The sequence below is a fragment of the Physeter macrocephalus genome, chromosome 9 (genome assembly GCF_002837175.3).
Source record: "Physeter macrocephalus isolate SW-GA chromosome 9, ASM283717v5, whole genome shotgun sequence".
Classification (NCBI taxonomy): Eukaryota; Metazoa; Chordata; class Mammalia; order Artiodactyla; family Physeteridae; genus Physeter; species Physeter macrocephalus.
The window spans coordinates 49,628,080-49,645,687 of record NC_041222.1 but is presented as its reverse complement, the minus strand read 5'-3'; the positions used below and the strand labels follow the sequence as shown (position 1 = coordinate 49,645,687).

General features: G+C 40.0%; 1 protein-coding gene across 5 annotated transcripts in view; it reads right to left on the bottom strand.

Moving 5' to 3' along the window:
• Positions 1-17,608, bottom strand: part of KDM4C (lysine demethylase 4C) — a 425,934-nt gene that overhangs the window by 312,831 nt on the left and 95,495 nt on the right. For all 5 annotated transcript variants that reach the window (XM_028493976.1, XM_028493977.1, XM_024126758.2 and 2 more), the window contains one exon: positions 8,943-8,992. In XM_028493976.1, coding sequence (XP_028349777.1) covers positions 8,943-8,992 — 50 coding nt within the window. The remainder of the gene's footprint in view (positions 1-8,942; positions 8,993-17,608) is intronic.

Genomic DNA, 17,608 nt, shown 5'->3' with positions numbered 1-17,608 from the left:
GAGGCAGAGCAGGGGCAGGTTGGGAGCCCCAGCCCGGCTAGAGGTGATGGGCTTTGGGCAGCTTAGCTGGCACTGACTGCCGCCACCTCTGCCCATGTTTGGGAGGGGGGAGGGGGGAGGGGGGAGGGGAGGGGAGGGGAGGGGGGAGGGGAGGGGAGGGGAGGGGGGAGGGGGAGGGGGGAGGGGGGAAGGAAGGAAGAAAGAAAGAAAGTGATAAAAATCTCTTGGAACTAGATAGAGGTGATGGTTGCACAATATGAACATACTAAAATGTCATTGTATTGTACACTTCAAAATGGTTAATGGTTTATTTTACATTTTGTGAATTTAAAAAAATAATAAATTTTTAAAAATTATAAAACTTAGTCTACTTGTCACAGAGTAACATTCAATGAATAGTGGTCATTATTATTATCCCTGTTACTCATTTCCACCATGTTGACTCTAGTTATCATGTTAGTTCAACAAATCTTCCATTTCCACCATGATAAGGAACATGTACTCCAGCAATCCCAATAGAGCCCTGAAACCCTAAAAGCATCCCACAATAACATTTGCTAAGACTGCCAAAGTTCTGCTGGGAGTTTCATAGCATGAGGAAGTACAGAATCACATAAGCCCTCTCAAGAACCAGGTGCTATACACATCCAAGGATGCCCTATATTCAACGTAAAAGTGATCAGATGTGAGAAGCACTATTCTAAGTGAAAGAAACAAGACAGAAAAGTCTACACATTGTATAATTCCACTTTTATGGCATTCTAGAGATAGAAATCAGGTTAGTGGCTGCCAGTGGTTGCTGGTAGGAAGAATTAATTGTAAAAAGTACAAGAGAACTTTTGGGGGTACTGGAAATGTTCTATATCTTGATAGTGGTGGTAGTTACACCACTGTATATATTTGTCAAAACTCACAAAACTGTATAGTTAAAGGGGGTGGCTTTTACTGTAAGTACATTTTACCTCAATTAATCTGACCTAAAAAATTATTAAATGTTTTTAAGTTGCTTTAGAAATAGAGCAGATATACTCTAAAAATAGTGTGCTCTTTCCTTCAAATAAGAAGTTTTTGCCAACTGTCAACTGGTTTACATTTTCTAATGTATTAGCTATTACTAACTAATTATTTTTAAATCCCAATCTCATATGACAAACACATGCTGCTACTATTAAACCAACAAAGTTTTAGCCTTGGAAAAAAATTTAAAAATCGAAGTTTAGTAACATTTTCTATGGATATACAAACACTAGTTTGGAGAAGCTGACGTTAGTTATTAATTGCTTAGGAAATAAAGGAAAAAGAGAGGGAAGCAGAGGGGAAAGATGGAGAAATCAACATGTAGAGTGTATGTCCACACTAGCAATAGATTGAAGACAACTTAATTTGAAAATAATTGAAATTTACCCAAGTATGCTTTGATAGAGTTTTATACAAGCATATATCAGAGATACTGCAGGTTCCGCCTGTTCCAGACCACCACAATAAAACAAATATTACTGTAAAGCAAGTCACAAGAATTTTTTTGGTTTCCCAGTGCATATGTAATTATGTTTACACTATACTGTAGTCTATTAAATGTGCAATAGAATTATGCCCCAAAAATGTACATACCTTAATTTTTAAATACTTTATTGCTAGAAATGCTAACCATCATCTAACACTTTCGTGAGTTGTAATCTTTTCACAACTCACCAATCACAAAACAAACATAATAATGAAAAAGTTTGAAATGTGAGAATTACCAAAATGTCACACAGAGACAAGAAGTGAGCAAATGCTGTTGGAAAAATGGAACCAATAGACCTGCTCAACACAGGGTTACCACAAACATTCAATCTGCAAAAAAAAAAAAAAGGGCATTATCTGCAACTCGAAATAAAGCGAAGCACAATAAAATGAGGTAGGCCTGTAGTGGTTTTTGCAATATTCATATGACTGATATGAGGCTTAAAAAATATAGTAGCCTAGAGCATGGACTTGAGGACATGGGGAGGGGGAAGGGTAAGCTGTGACGAAGTGAGAGAGTGGCAGGGACATATATGCACTACCAAATGTAAATTAGATAGCTAGTGGGAAGTTGCCGCATAGCACAGGGAGATCACCTCTGTGCTTTGTGACCACGAGAGGGGTGGGATAGGGAGGGTGGGAGGGAGGGAGACACAAGAGGGAAGAGATATGGGAACATATGTATATGTATAACTGATTCACTTTGTTGTAAAGGAGAAACTAACACACTATTGTAAAACAGTTATACTCCAATAAAGATGTTAAAAAAATAAAAAAATAAAAAATATATATATATAGTAGCCATATAAACGAATGGTAAGGAAAAGGACATAGGAAAAGAATACGGAAGGAATGATTCTGTGGGAAATACTTTTAGAAAGATGTATTTGATTCACATATGAAATTTCTTAACATGCTTCTTAATGAAAAGAACTAATGAGCTACATTATGTGGGGAGAAACCTGGTATTTTTACCCACATTCCTAGTTAAGAGGTCAACATTAGAGGTTTAAGCTGTAGTTGACCTCTCTGTTCCTCCTACCGTTCGCTGAGCAATTAATAATTGCGAAGAAAGTTATCACATTGCAGGCTTCACTCTGCTCCACGTGTCCTGTAATCCATCAACATCTCTACTGGAGAGACAAAGCTCCATGGAGCTCTCTAGGAGGAGCGCCAGGAGAAATTCATACTGACCATGGTATCGAGAAGGATGATGGTTCTCCTCAACAATTGCCTTATTTTTAACTCTTGAACACAGTGCAGTGAGTAATGGGAAAGTTTTTTCCACTTCAAACTGGTTGGCAGAACACTTAGAGTTAAAATTTCCACCTAATTTAACAGGTATATAGACCATTACACATGGTGTTTTACTGCATTCCTGAGACCGCTTTGTTTCAGCTCCAGCCTTTTCCCACCTTGACACGACATATGGACCACACACGCATAGGTCACCCAGGACGTCTCAAGCCAAGCACTTTGGCACAAACAGGTCAGTCAAGCTAAACAGGATTTTCCTAGCTCAGCTTCCCCACTCCACACCCCCCAAAGAATCAAAGAACTCTTAATTTCCCTCCATAGTAATCTTTCCCTGCTAGCTGGCATTCCCCTCCTGAATTTTCCTCCCCATTCCCTACCTGTCACTTCTCAGAACTGTCTTTCACCACACATTCTAATTACTCTAACTTGGTGTATGTTATGTATCACTGTCCAATGTTTAAATTCCTACTAGGAACATGGTTGGATATAAAATATTCAAAATTAAACACAGTGTGATATTTGACATCAAAATATGAGGAAGTTAAATTTAGGGATTGTTTCACCATTCTTTTTTTTTTTAATAAATTTATTTGTTTATTATTTATTTTTGTCTGTGTTGGGTCTTCATTGCTGCACGCCAGCTTACTCTAGTTGTGGCGAGTGGGGGCTACTCTTTGCTGCAGTGTGCAGCTTCTCATTGCTGTGGCTTCCCCTGCTGCGGAGCACAGGCTCTAGGCGCTCAGGCTTCAGTAGTTGTGGCACTCGGGCTCAGCATTTGTGGCTCGAGGGCTCTAGAACTCAGGCTCAGTAGTTGTAGCGCACGGGCCCAGTTGCTCCGTGACATGTGGGATCCTCCCAGACCAGGGCTCGAACCCGTGTCCCCTGCATCGGCAGGCGGATTCTCAACCACTGCACCACCAGGGAAGTCCCTGTTTCACCATTCTTAACATAACAACTGATAGTAAGATGAAAATAAACATACCCTGACACACCACACATTGATCTCCATGCCTAAAGCATGAATTAGAAATGAAGGCAGAGGATATATCACTGGACTTTTTCATTTTTTAGGGCTTAGGGGCCCCCTAAAATTGATTATTCATAATCAAGGGTATTTTATTTATTAACCTTTCAAAAACAAGCATTTTAATATAATATTTTCAGGCCATAATGTAAATGAATGCTTAAGGGAATTATGTATTTGTCATTTTGAGAGCTGATAAAAGTATATTTCCTAATTCCAAGTCAGAGGTATGAGAACAGGTCAATTTAGAATGTTTATAAAATTAAAATGACTCGTTATTTAATGCTAATCTTCTAGTCTCTTGATAGCAGTGGTTCATAATCTCTTTTGGACCAAACCCTCTTAATGGATTTGATGATAACGTCCCAGAAACCCACATATATGCCCAATTTTGAATATAATTTCAGAGAGTCCACAGACTGCCTGCATCCCACCCACAGACCCTTTGTCCACCTCCTGGAATAGGGATCCCTGCAAATCAGGCTAAGACTCTGTTCCACAGTTTAAACTCAAGATGACTAGTCATTTAAAAACATACATACACACACACACACACACACACCAAAATTAACTGCTTAAAAAAACTTGAACTAAATTAATCCTTCATAACAATGCTTCATCCATTCCTTTTCACTGTCGCTTTTTTAAGAAGTCAAAACAGGGGCTTCCCTGGTGGCGCAGTGGTTGCGCATCCGCCTGCCGATGCAGGGGCACCGGGTTCACGCCCCGGTCTGGGAGGATACCACATGCCGCAGAGCGGCTGGGCCCGTGAGCCGTGGCCGCTGAGCCTGCGCGTCCAGAGCCTGTGCTCCGCAACGGGAGAGGCCACAGCAGGGGGAGGCCCGCATACCACAAAAAAAAAAAAAGAAGTCAAAACAAAAGCACTTGTTACAGGTAAATATAAGCCTCCAAAAGAACCAGTGTATTCAACTCTACCGTACTGTCACTTAAAACAAAATTCCTGCTGATCATTCACACTTCCAAAATCTACTGCACGAAGTCCTAACTCACATATTCTTTTCCCAGTAACCAAAATTTTGACCAAAGTAAAGCATCTTCAATTTTTTTTAAATACTAGCACTTTACTAACAATGAGAGACCAATGGAATACAGTCACTCACAAAAAAATTTAGCTGCTCCCAATTTACTTTAATCCATATCTTGCTTAACTTAATAGAACCACAAAGATATTGTCTTATTTCTAAAATAGATGAGATTTAGACATTCTTAAAACTGAAAATCTTCAAAACTGTCATTTATGATTTAATATTATATCTCTATTGTCCTTTATACTTTCCATTCAATTGTATCAAGCCAAAAATTAGAAAGAATGCAACGGCATTATAGGCGAACATAACAAGTATAAAAATTGCAACAATTCACTTGAGATTTTTTATTACATTTATGTCTACATAATATTGGAAAAAAACCTGTACAGATGAGAAAGCAGCTGAAGGGCAAAATCAAACTCCTGGCTTTATTTAGATGCAGGCATAACATCTTTCAGATAAAATATTTGTAGGTGCCACAGTCAATCAAGATTTCAATAGAAACCAAAGATGAAAGCATTCATGCATAAAAGGCAAGTGTGATAATTATGATGTTCAGACAAGATAATGGAAAATATCCGAGGCTGCTTTTCATTTTATGTATCAAGTGCTGCCTTGACCTAGACAACCTATAATGCTCCATCTCATTTACTGCATTATTTTATCATTTTAATTACTTGGCAGAACTCAATTAATTTGGCTGGCATCTGGTCAGCAGATAGAAATCCTCCACTGTCCTATAGGGTCTTTTCCCTGAATCATTTCTCAAAATAATGCTGCAAAAAGTTTTCAAAAAACATGCAGTTGAGTTTAAAGTTCTCGTTCAACCTTCAAGTTTATTAATCTCTTACTGATTAAGCAAATGGCATCCATTTTCCTGGAATGTCATTTTCAGACAGTTTACGTCAAAGTGTTTACAGACAGTTTATAGCAAAAACTTTAGCATGTGAGTCCATACCATAAAACTTACACTGGCTCCATTTTAAAAGTTCTCTGGCAATGAGGTGAACAGAAGATGGTAGAATAATTATCACAGGGACGAGGAGAGTTCACAGCATATAGATTTAGCACAAAGTTCATTGCCAGGGTATTTAAGGATTATGGTAATTATTTTCTAAGCTGTGCTCTAATCTATTATCCAGAACCAGGATGCATCCACCTTAATATTCTTGAAAATAGTCCCTAACAAAGTTCAAGATTACAATTACATTGCTATTATTACTATAATGTATTACGTTATAAAAACACTGTCTTTATAGTTATTAGCCTGCCAAAATTATAATAATGCGTATTCTTACAAACGTGATACTCTAACTCTAATTTGGAGGAAAGTAACTTTTAGATATCATTAACAATTTCTGTTCAGAACTGTCAAGTCAAAGGACGGGGTTTCTCAGTGTCCCCATTTCATTATTAAATGAAAGCATACGTAATGCAGGAACAAAATTCCTTTTCTACTAGAAGGCAAACCTAACATACCAATGAAACTTAGATCAGCACCTGACTGAAAAGACAATGCTCCCTGAGGATTCAAATCTGAATAAAGGCATTCTGAATGAGACATTCTGTCTTATGGTGAGTTGTCACTCAGTGGAACTCCACTTTCGCCTGGAAATAAGTCACTCCCAGTCTACGTCGTCCTTGGTTAGGGTGGCTAGCAAAACAGAAGAAGAGGGTAACAGGGGGTGAATATGATTCTCCTCCCTCGCGGGAGCAGATGAGAACAAGGTTGCCTGGCGTACCTTTAAGGCAGGGAAGAAAAGTAGAAGGTGCTCTCTGTAGATACAAGTGGTCACAGAGTGAAAGCAATTGATAGAGTTCCCAGAAGAATGACTCAACCTGGCCCTTAAGAAGATGGACAGGGTTGAGGGAGGTGCAACTGCATGAAGGTAGTCAAAAGGTACAAACTTCCAATTATAAGATAAATAAGTACTAGAAATGCAATATATAACGTGATAAATATAATTAACACTGCTGAATGTTACATACGAAAGCTGTTAAAAGAGTAAATTCTAAGAGTTTTCATCATAAGGAAAAAATTTTTTTCCATTTCTTTATTTTTGTATGTATATGAGATGATGCATGTTCACTAAACTTATTGTGGTAATCATTTCATGATGGATGTAAGTCAAATCATTATGCTGAACAGCTTAAACTTATAACGTGCTATATGTCAAGTACATCTCAACAAAACTAGAAGAAGAAAAAAAGAAGATGGACAAAGCCTTAAAAAATAAAAATTCAAGTTCCAGTAAAGTATGTTTAATTTTAACAGTCTAAGAAGGCACACAATATCATGCTCATCCAGTTAGCTGGGGACAATCACCTTCATACTTCAGGCACTCTCAGGCTCAGGGGGCCAAATAAAAATGAGGGGGTCAAAAAGAGATTTAACACAACCCTTTGGTGAAATGATATGGCAACATGAAAAGTACTCATAAAACACCTATAGCCCAAGATGCAGCATCAGTACTCCTTGGAATTTATCCCAAGGGTACAACTAAAGGAAGAAAAAATATTATTGGCACAGTGATGTTAAGTACACTATATAAAAGAGAAAAAAATTTGGAAATAACCAAAATAGGTTAAGTGCAATCAGTTGACGAAAAGCTAAGCAGCCAACTAAATAAACCATGAAGATTATGCAACAGGGAAAAATATGCACACATTAATGTGAAAAAATTAAAATTACTCAATGAGAGAAATACTTAAATGTCAATAACTTGAAAAGAATAAAATTAACACAGTGATATTCTACACTGTAAAAATATCAGTTTGGCCAAAAGGTTCATTAGGTCTTTTCCGTAAGATGGCTCTAGTAGCGCTTAGTTGTCTTTAAACTTCATTTGAAACAATTTTGTTAGATTGTATTGTGACAGCTGTCATATCAGGCATGCATTTAAAAAAAAAGCTTATCAAAATTGGTGAATTTTTGTGTAACCATTTTAATATTGAAGATGGAAAAAAAAGCAAAATTTTCAGCATATTATGCTTTATTATTTCAAGAAAGCTAAAAACACAACTGAAATGCAAAAAAAAGATTTGTGCAGTGTATGGAGAAGGTGCTGTGACTGACTGAACGTGTCAAAAGTGGTTTGCGAAGTTTCGTGCTGGAGATTTCTCGCTGGACGATGCTCCACGGTCAGGTAGAACAGTTGAAGTTGATAGTGATCAAATAGAAACATTAATTGAGAACAATCAACATAATACCACGCAGGAGATAACCGACATACTCAAAATATCCAAATCAAGCATTGAAAATCATTTGCACCAGCTTCGTTATGTTCATCGCTTTGATGCGTGGGTTCCACATAAGTTAAGCAAAAAAACCTTCTTGACCGTATTTCCGCATGCGATTCTCTACTTAAACCTAACGAAAACGTTCCGTTTTTAAAACAAATTGCGACGAGTGATGAAAAGTGGATACTGTACAATAAAGCGGAATGGAAGAGATCGTGGGGCAAGCAAAATGAAACACCACCAACCACACCAAAGGCCGGTCTTCATTCAAAGAAGGTGATGTTGTGTATATGGTAAGATTGGAAGGGAGTCCTCTATTATGAGCTTCTTCCGGAAAACCAAACGATTAATTCCAACAAGTACTGCTCCCAATCAGACCAACTGAAAGCAGCACTGGACGAAAAGCATCCAGAATTAGTCAACAGAAAACACATAATCTTCCATCAGGATAACGCAAGACTGCGTGTTTCTCTGATGACCAGGCAAAAACTTACAGCTTGGCTGGGATGTTCTGGTTCATCCACGGTGTTCACCAGACGTTGCACCTTTGGATTTCCATTTATTTCAGTCTTTACAAAATTCTCTTAATGAAAAAAATTTCAATTCCCAGGAAGACCGTAAAAGGCACCTGGAACAGTTCTTTGTTCAGAAAGATAAAAAGTTTTGGGAAGATGGAATTATGAAGCTGCCCCAAAAATGGCAGAAGGTAATGGAACAAAACAGTGAATACGTTGTTCAATAAAATTCTTGGTGAAAATGAAAAATGTGTCTTTTATTTTTACTTAAAAACCGAAGTAACTTTTTGGCCAACCCAATACCTCAAAAACAAAAAAACTATCTAAATGAGAAACAGAAAGCAAGTTTACCTTGAGCTAGTCTCTCCAGTCGTTTTCCATGCTCTGGGGGTATTGCATACCTAAAATTTTAAACACAAATAAAAATTTTAGATTTATAATTGTTCAGCTAGTATCCTAAGGACATCTATTCCTAAATAATGTCATGTAAAAAAAAAGTCAACCCCAGGGACTTCCCTGGTGGCTCAGTGGTTAAAAATCCACCTGCCAGTGCAGGGGACATGGGTTCAATCCCTGGTCCAGGAAGATCCCACATGCCACGGAGCAACTAAGCCCACGTGCCACAACTACCGAAGCCTGCGCACCTAGAGCCTGTGTTCTGCAACAAGAGAAGCCACCGCAATGAGAAGCCCGCGCACCACAACTAAGAGTAGCCCCCGCTCGCCTCAACTAGAGAAAGCCCACTTGCAGCAATGAAGACCCAATGCAGCCAAAAATAAAAAATATATAAAATAAATAAATTTATTTAAAAAAAAAAAGGTCAACCCCAATCTCCACTTAGAGGAACTAAGCAGAGATTAGAGAACCAAACACAGAACTGTATCTCTTGGACACTAAACAGAAGAAAAATAAACTTAAATCACCTATTTCAATGTCTCAGCTCACCATTCCAACCACATTTTACACACTAGGGAACAAAGGCCCAAGGCCAGCAAACTGCTTGGACAAGGGGCACCTGGCCACAGCATAGAGTTTAGAACCTCCCTGTAACACTCATAGCACCCCAGCGATCCAGGGCTATTTTTGGTTGTATATTTTTTGTTTTGCAGTTGGTTAGTTTGGCCTTTGTTTTTAAGCAAAAAAAATTTTTTAAGTGTTTGTTTTTTTAAATTTATTTATTTTTGTCTGCGTTGGGTCTTCATTGCTGTGTGCGGGCTTTCTCTAGTTGAGGCGAGCGGGGGCTACTCTTTGTTGCAGTGTGCGGGCTTCTCATCGTGGTGGCTTGTCTTGCTGCAGAGCACAGGCTCTAGGCGCACAGGCTTCAGTAGTTGTGGCTCACGGACTCTAGAGTGCAGGCTCAGTAGTTGTGGCACACGGGCTTAGTTGCTCCGTGGCATGTGGGATCTTCCCGGACCAGGGCTCGAACCTGTGTCCCCTTCATTGGCGGGCGGATTCTTAACCACTGCACCACCAAGGAAGTCGAAAAAAAAAAGTTTTCTTTAAAAATAAAAACCTTTTAAAATGTTTTTACTGACAAGCAGGATAGAACATGAAATTATTATAGTAACATTTATATCTCCACCAAACCTTTCTAAGAACACTGTACTTTTCAAATAGATTTTAAATAAAAATTTACCAGCCATAAAAAAGGCAGCTTTGATTTATTTCACAATTATGTGACTTCTAAAATCTTGATTATAGAAAAAAGAATTGTTGGGAATTCCCTGGTGGTCCAGTGGTTAGGACTTGGTGCTCTCACTGCCAGGGCCTGGGTTGGATCCCTGGTTGGGGAACTAAGATCTGCAAGCCATGTGGCACAGCCAAAAAATTAAAAAAGAAAAAAAGAAAAAATTGTTCACCCTTGGAAAACAGAAATTCTTCTTCAAGTATTACTCACTTCTAGTTCCTGGTGTTTTCAAAAGTTACATACTTGATTTTATTAACTGTGAACTTACTAACAAAGTTTAAAACAATAATCTCAAGTTAAATGATCATTTCATGTTTTAAATAAGAATATGTTACTCTTCAGACCTACATTTGCTGTTTACTAGCTCAATATATATTAAGTACAAGTTACTTTTTTACTAAAATAACTTTTCTCATTTTACTTAACTCCACACACACTTGGTTGCATTTAATGCCACTGATAACATATGCCGAACTTAATTGGATCCGTTGTAACTAGGCAATTCTCTAAAAGAAAATTCAACCATATATCCTGTTGCTTCAGGCACTGTTAATGAAATTATTCCAACTGAACTGGGAAGATAAAATTTTAGCATAACTAAATGACAATCATCCAACGTGTATTTATCCACTGGCCACTTCTCAACAATTTTTAATCCCTGGTTTACGTTGCCAAATACACCCAGAAATGGACACACACACACACATACATGCTAACACATGCACGTGTATACACACACAGGCATGCATTCATGTAAGGGCTGGACATGGAGATATTTATATATCCAGGTTCACTTTTTTAAAAAAATGGTATCAAAGTTAAAGTTCATTAACCCAAAATTCAACCATCTGCTCACAGAAAACATAAGTAAATATAAATGTATATATAAACATAAATATAAGGATAAAAAATACACTTGACATAGTCTTTCAATTGATCTTCGCAACTCTATGACAAAAATCACATAGCCAACACATAGTAAACACATCTCTTAAAGGGGTTCTAGTAAAAATTCTCTGGAGGCTAATCATCAGAAAGATTTTTTCCATACATTATACATGTATCAAAAATTCTTTAAATTAGACACATGACTTATAAGGCACTGAGTGTATCCCCTCAATGCAGTTTGGCCTTCAGGTCACTAAGTTGTAACTGATCATTACAGGTGGGCACCCACCTTCTGTTGTACCCTTCCAAACTACCCTCCATGGTGTGCCAAAGTCATTTTTGCAAACTACAAACCTGATCATGACAAAACCCTGGGCCTTCAGTGGCTGACTTACCTGAAGGATAGAAGCTGAACTTTTTTGCAGGGCACACAGACCTGCTGCAATCCTGACACCTCTTCAGTTGCACCTACTGACCAATGTCCCAATCAACTCCTGCTCTTTGGTTTACCAAACCACTTGAATGCCCTTCCAGTGCCTTTGTTACTTTATACCTCCACTACTTTCCATCCCCTATTTCTGGGATTTACACACCCTTACCATACCTGACCAGCCAACAAAACCTCCACTCCTTTTTCTCCACTCAGCTTGAGTCACCCCCCGGGAGAGCTCCACACTCCTCCTTTTGCTCTATCAACCACACAGGAGACAGGTTTCCACCACGGTACTCAGAATTTAATTTTTTTACCTTTCTGCCTCCCTCTCTCCTTTCAACCTCCCTAGGGACAAGGACCAGTGTCTCTCCTAGAACAAAGCACCAGAAAAGCAGATGCTCAGAAACTATGTGCTGACTTTTGTGGCTCTCAAAATGATGAATCATGTTCCTCACCCTCCAGGATGGAAGATGTGGAAGGAGAGGAAGGCTACAGCAAGAAGAAAAAATCATGACAGTGGGAAATTGGAAGAACAGGTAAGAAATTATATAAGCCAATAACTCATTTCCTAATTACAGGGTCAGCCTGGCATACTCAGGATCAACTCTACCAGTTTCAACTTCCTAATCCGTTCAAATACCTAATTCAATCAAATCTTTCTCCCAGGACTCTATACTTTTAGCATGGTCTCCCCATTTTGCCTTGCCTTCTCTTCATTCCCCCCTGGATCTTACCCTGTGAAGGACAGTGTGCTCAAGGTAGATGGGCAGGACTGGGGCACTTAATTTCCACTTAAATGGCATGGGGCAAAAATAAGTTCCTGATATAACTGCCCTAAAAACTTAGCTCCTATGAATGTAGCAGCCAGCGAAGAAAAGTACGATCTAATTTCTTTATAAAAAGAAAAAATAATGGTAATAAATACAAGTCAACCAGAAAAAAGTTCCAGCTTCATAAGAATGTTAATATTTTTCATCTAAACAATTTTAAAAATCAATATAAGCAACTATCAGAATATAACTGAAACAGAATGCCCTGAACGAGAGCAATCATGGGGGAGATAAAAGCCCTTAAAAACCTGAATCACTCGTATGCTTTTAAGAAGTTTGAAATCCTGCTGCTCTAACATACAAGGTTTTATTAATTTCTGTCTTCTAGTAAATTCTACTACTTCATGGAAACATTAAGCAATTCTCAGCATTTATTTGGAAATAACAGCATAAAAATACTGCCTACCTGCCCACCCATCTGACCGTTTCCCATCAGCATTTAGACACGCTTATCTCTTCTGCCTCAAAAAAATACCTTCTCTGGGCCCTTCATCCTGCTACCACCCATCTACTTTCTTTTCTTCCCTTTACACACACCACTTCCAGTACTTGTCTCATTTTATCCCATTCACCCTGGAGTCCAGCTCAATCTGGATCCTATTCCCATCACGCTCAGTATGACTGCTTGGACAAAGGTTGCCACGTTGTTTAGTCTTTACCTACCTTGTCCTCTCTGGAATTTTCAACTAGCTCCTTAAACACTCACTTCTCTTGAGTTTGATGATTTAAGTCATTTCCAGTGCTTTTCTACCTTCTGCTCTTGCCAAACCTACCTTCTGGCTGCCTAACGTTCCCCAGGGTGCCATGCTTTAGTGCTTCCACATTCTTCCCTAAGGGAACCACCTTCCCTCAAGCCTTCAAGATCACCCACATGTTGCTGAACCATATCGCCATCCCAAGTGTGTCCCTCTGAGTTCTGCACTTCAAAAACCAGCCAGCTACTGAACAAATCCATTTAGCAGCCCTCAAACACAATTTGTCCAAAGCTTAATCCTCCAGCATCTCCAGGACAGACCTGCTTCTTTTACAGAGTTCCTCATCTAACTGCCCAGAAAAATGGAATTTGTCTGTGGTTGTACTCCCCTATCTAATCAATCCCCAAGTTTTATGTGTTCTACCTGTTACTGATACAAGAGAAATCTCATGAACCTATCTACATTTCTCTATCCTAACTACAACTGCCTTGGTCCAGGAACCATTCTGTCACACACATCATTACAGCAGCCTCTTAGCTAGTCTTTTTTTTTTTGCAGTACGCGGGCCTCTCACTGTTGTGGCCTCTCCCGTTGCAGAGCACAGGCTCCGGACGCGCAGGCTCAGCGGCCATGGCTCACGGGCCCAGCCGCTCCGCGGCATGTGGGATCCTCCCGGACCGGGGCACGAACCCGCGTACCCAGCATCGACAGGCGGATTCTCAACCACTGCACCACCAGGGAAGCCCTCTTAGCTAGTCTTCAGCCTTACCCTCTCTAGTCCATGTAGCCAATCAGTTCATGTCACTTCCTTCACTTGTTTAAAATCTATCTGAAGCAGGAATTGGTGACTAAGTAGAGGCAAGCTAGAAGGTCCGTATGCATAGGGGTTTACTACAGACAATTAGTGACCTCAGTCAGGGGAGTCCTAATTCTATAGCTCTGACCACCTCCTAAACTTTTCTATGAAAGTATCCTATCACTTCAAAAGACTCATAACAAACAAGATCAAATTTGTGATTTTCCCCCTTTAAGTTGGCTATCTCCCCCAGCTTCCCCACTGCAGTTCAGAACTCCATTTGCCCTTAGCATCCCATACTGGAACTATCAGAGTCACCCCTTCTTTAATTTGTCGTCCTCTCTGCCCCTGCTACCAGTCACAACTCCTATTCACTCTACACCCTCAAAACCTCATATCCACCTCCCTGCAGCAAAACCTCAATTCCAACCCTGATCTGCCCCAGCTAGACCATTACCATAACTAAACTGTCTATCTCCTTGGGCAGCTACAGACCTCATATCACTATCATAGGATAAAAACCTTTATTCCTACTGCTTGGCTTTCAAGATGCACCCCCCCACACACACAGTTTAGCCACAGCCACAAATAGCAGCAGTCCACTCTCCACGGTTTGGACTATGAATTATTCTATCCCTCACAGGGGTATTTTGACCTCACTCCTCACCACAAACAGCCCCTCCATTCTGCTTCAAATCCCATCCTCCCAAGCCTTGCCCAGATTCCACCTCCTCCTTGAGGCTTTCTCTGATCACTTGAAATCTCGGCAATCCTACCCCTTTTCGTCCTCCCAGAGCCTTTCCGTTATATTTCTCATGTAGTATTTATCATCTACTACTTTCCATAGCTAGCTGTTGTGTGGTGTGCATAAATCACTTCTGTCTGGATAGGCACTGAGTTCTGTGAGGGAGAGAATGCCTACCACCACCCAGAAATTTTCACACAAATTATCCATTTTAACTTACCTTTTATAGTGAGTGTCTGCTTTATAGCCAAGCACTCTATTCTGTGCCACCACTGCTCAGTTAGGCAGCTAATTCTGAATTCTTTGAGGATATAAATGTGTCTCACACTTCTTTGTGTCCTTTGAAAACCACCAAATAAGATGCTTACCATTGTATACCCTCAAGTACACACTGGTGTGCTGAAATTACTCACTGTTCAATTAACCTTTAGGACAGTGTTTTTGTTTCAGATATAAGGAATATTGCAAACAGTTCTGCTAACATTAAGAAACTATGAATCACTAATGAACTATGAACACACTAATTAGATATTTACAGGGTTGTGTTTTATTTAAAACCAGAGTCTTTTATAACTAAAGGGGAAAAAGATCTAATTTGAAGGCCAAGGAAAACAGAATAACCCCAAGTACATTTTTGGGTGGTTTTCTCATAGACCTAAAATGATGTTATCCTGGTGATTGTAATACAAATACTATCTTTAACTGAATACTATCAGACTGATATTTCGAACTGTCAGTAGGTAAAGCTGTATTTTTCAGAATGTACTAGATCCATTCCTCTGATTCAGGCTTTCTCTATGAACTGGTCTCTGCACTTCTCGTTTCAAGATATGCTCAGTCCATTAGTCTATCAGAAGTGTTTACCAGCACTACTAAAGGGTAACTCCTATTTCTCAGATCATCCCCCAGGGCTCCCTAATATCTTTTGGGAGCCCTGGGGCTGTCATAATGTACTTAGAAATCAATGTCCTCAGCTGTCCCGCTACCCCTACCTTTGTCACTGTGCTGTCTCACACAGGCAGCTGCAGAGGTCCCTGGTCACTGGCACCTCCCACCGGCCCACTCCCACCACACACCCCCGCCACCCTGTGACGTCAAGGGCAGTCTTACCAAGCCCAGGGCCACAGAGGGGAGACCCCCTTCCAGGTCCAGGCCACGCTCAGGTAGGTCAGTCCTGAAACAGCACTGCCCTCTACTCCATTCCCGTAACGGAGGCTGTGTGTGAAATGGCCCTTTCCTCCTCCTTTGTATATTTCCTCTTCTTCTTGCTGTTTTACTCAGTCATCTCCCATGAAGATTCAGGCTCAACTCCACAAGGATAGTTTTCTGACAAACAACAACTCTAAATTGACCCTCCCCTCTTTTACTGGCATAAGCACGTGTACCTGACTTGCTTTCAATATTTACTAAAGTGTTGAAGGATGAGTGAAAAGAACATCTGACCAATAAACATGATTATATCGCTCATCACAGCTACCATGTATCGAGCACTTTTAAGACGCCAAGCCTTGTGCTAAGATCCTGTGATAAAAGCTCTCCTACTAACACCTCCATTTTACTGATGAGGAAACTAAGACTTAGAGGGATTAATTTACTTGAGCAAGGTCGATGACAGAGCTGGCGCCCAACCCCAGACCTGACTCCAAAGCCCAAGACATGCTCTCCAGACCCATATTCCATTCCTGTTTCCTCATCAGTCACAGGAAGATGCCAAGAAGAAGGAAGTGACAGGTGCTACCAAGCCCGTCCCTCCCAAGGACACATCCACACCCTTTACAATGATCACTGCAATCACTGTAGGGTGATCCAACTTTTAGAAGAAAAAGTTTTCTGTCTGCTAACAGGCCAAAGTTCCAATATTCACACAGAATAGTTCTCCCAGCTATCCTTCTTACATTTACCCACTTTTAAAATTCACGATTGGAAAAAAAAAAAAAGTCACTAGCCTTTGAAACTAAAGTTATACTACACACCAGGCAAATGATAATGACATTTTAAATATTGATAAAATGCAGATACAAAGAACAAAGTCATCAAACCACTACTCAAAACTTTTCTTTAGTTCTTGTTATAAAAAACGTCATGAATCAAAAAGTAAAGTACCTAAATTATATTTCACAAAACTCAATATTTCTGAAGTAATTTACAATATACTTTTTAATCAAGGCATATTCCTGTGTCAAAAAGAATGCTGAACAGCTATAGATTTTATATGTGCGATTATATTACATTTTCACATTACTGATGATGCTAACAAGTTTTACCATTTGTTCATTTATTAAAGTTTAAGCATTAATATTTTATATTATGAAGTCTCATTAGTTAACTGTGGAAAACAGAACACTGCTTGCTTCATTTTCAGTTCTTAAAAATAGATGAATGTGAGAAACAGAACATGTGACTGTAAGGGATGCTTTGGTAAGTGCCCAGCCTCTCCTTTTCTGGATGAGGCCCTCAGCATCTTCACCAAAGGGAGGATCCTTGCCCACATCCCTCTCACCCAGGGTCTCATTCCCTCCCCCAGGATCATGCCCCTGGCGAGGGAGGGGATGGTGGCCCATATGCAATGAATGGTCCAAGCCTGAGTATTAAGGCCTGGCCCTCTTGCCTCCATTCGGGGCAATTCTGAAGGGCCCTGCCAGGTCCAGAGATGCCTCTGAGATCTGCCCAGGGCTCGAAAGCAGTCAACTTTCCCTTCTGCCTAGTACTGCCTTCCTCCCTCCCCAAGGCTGCTGCTTCCAGCACACAAATCTGAGTCTCAAAGTTGGCTTCCTGAGTGACACAAGCTACAACAAACAATTACAAAAAACATATGTGAAAGGAGGTGTCTCTCTTTTTTTTTTTTTTTGCGGTACACGAGCCTCTCACTGCTGTGGCCTCCCCCGTTGAGGAGCACAGGCTCCAGACGCGCAGGCTCAGCGGCCATGGCTCACGGGCCCAGCT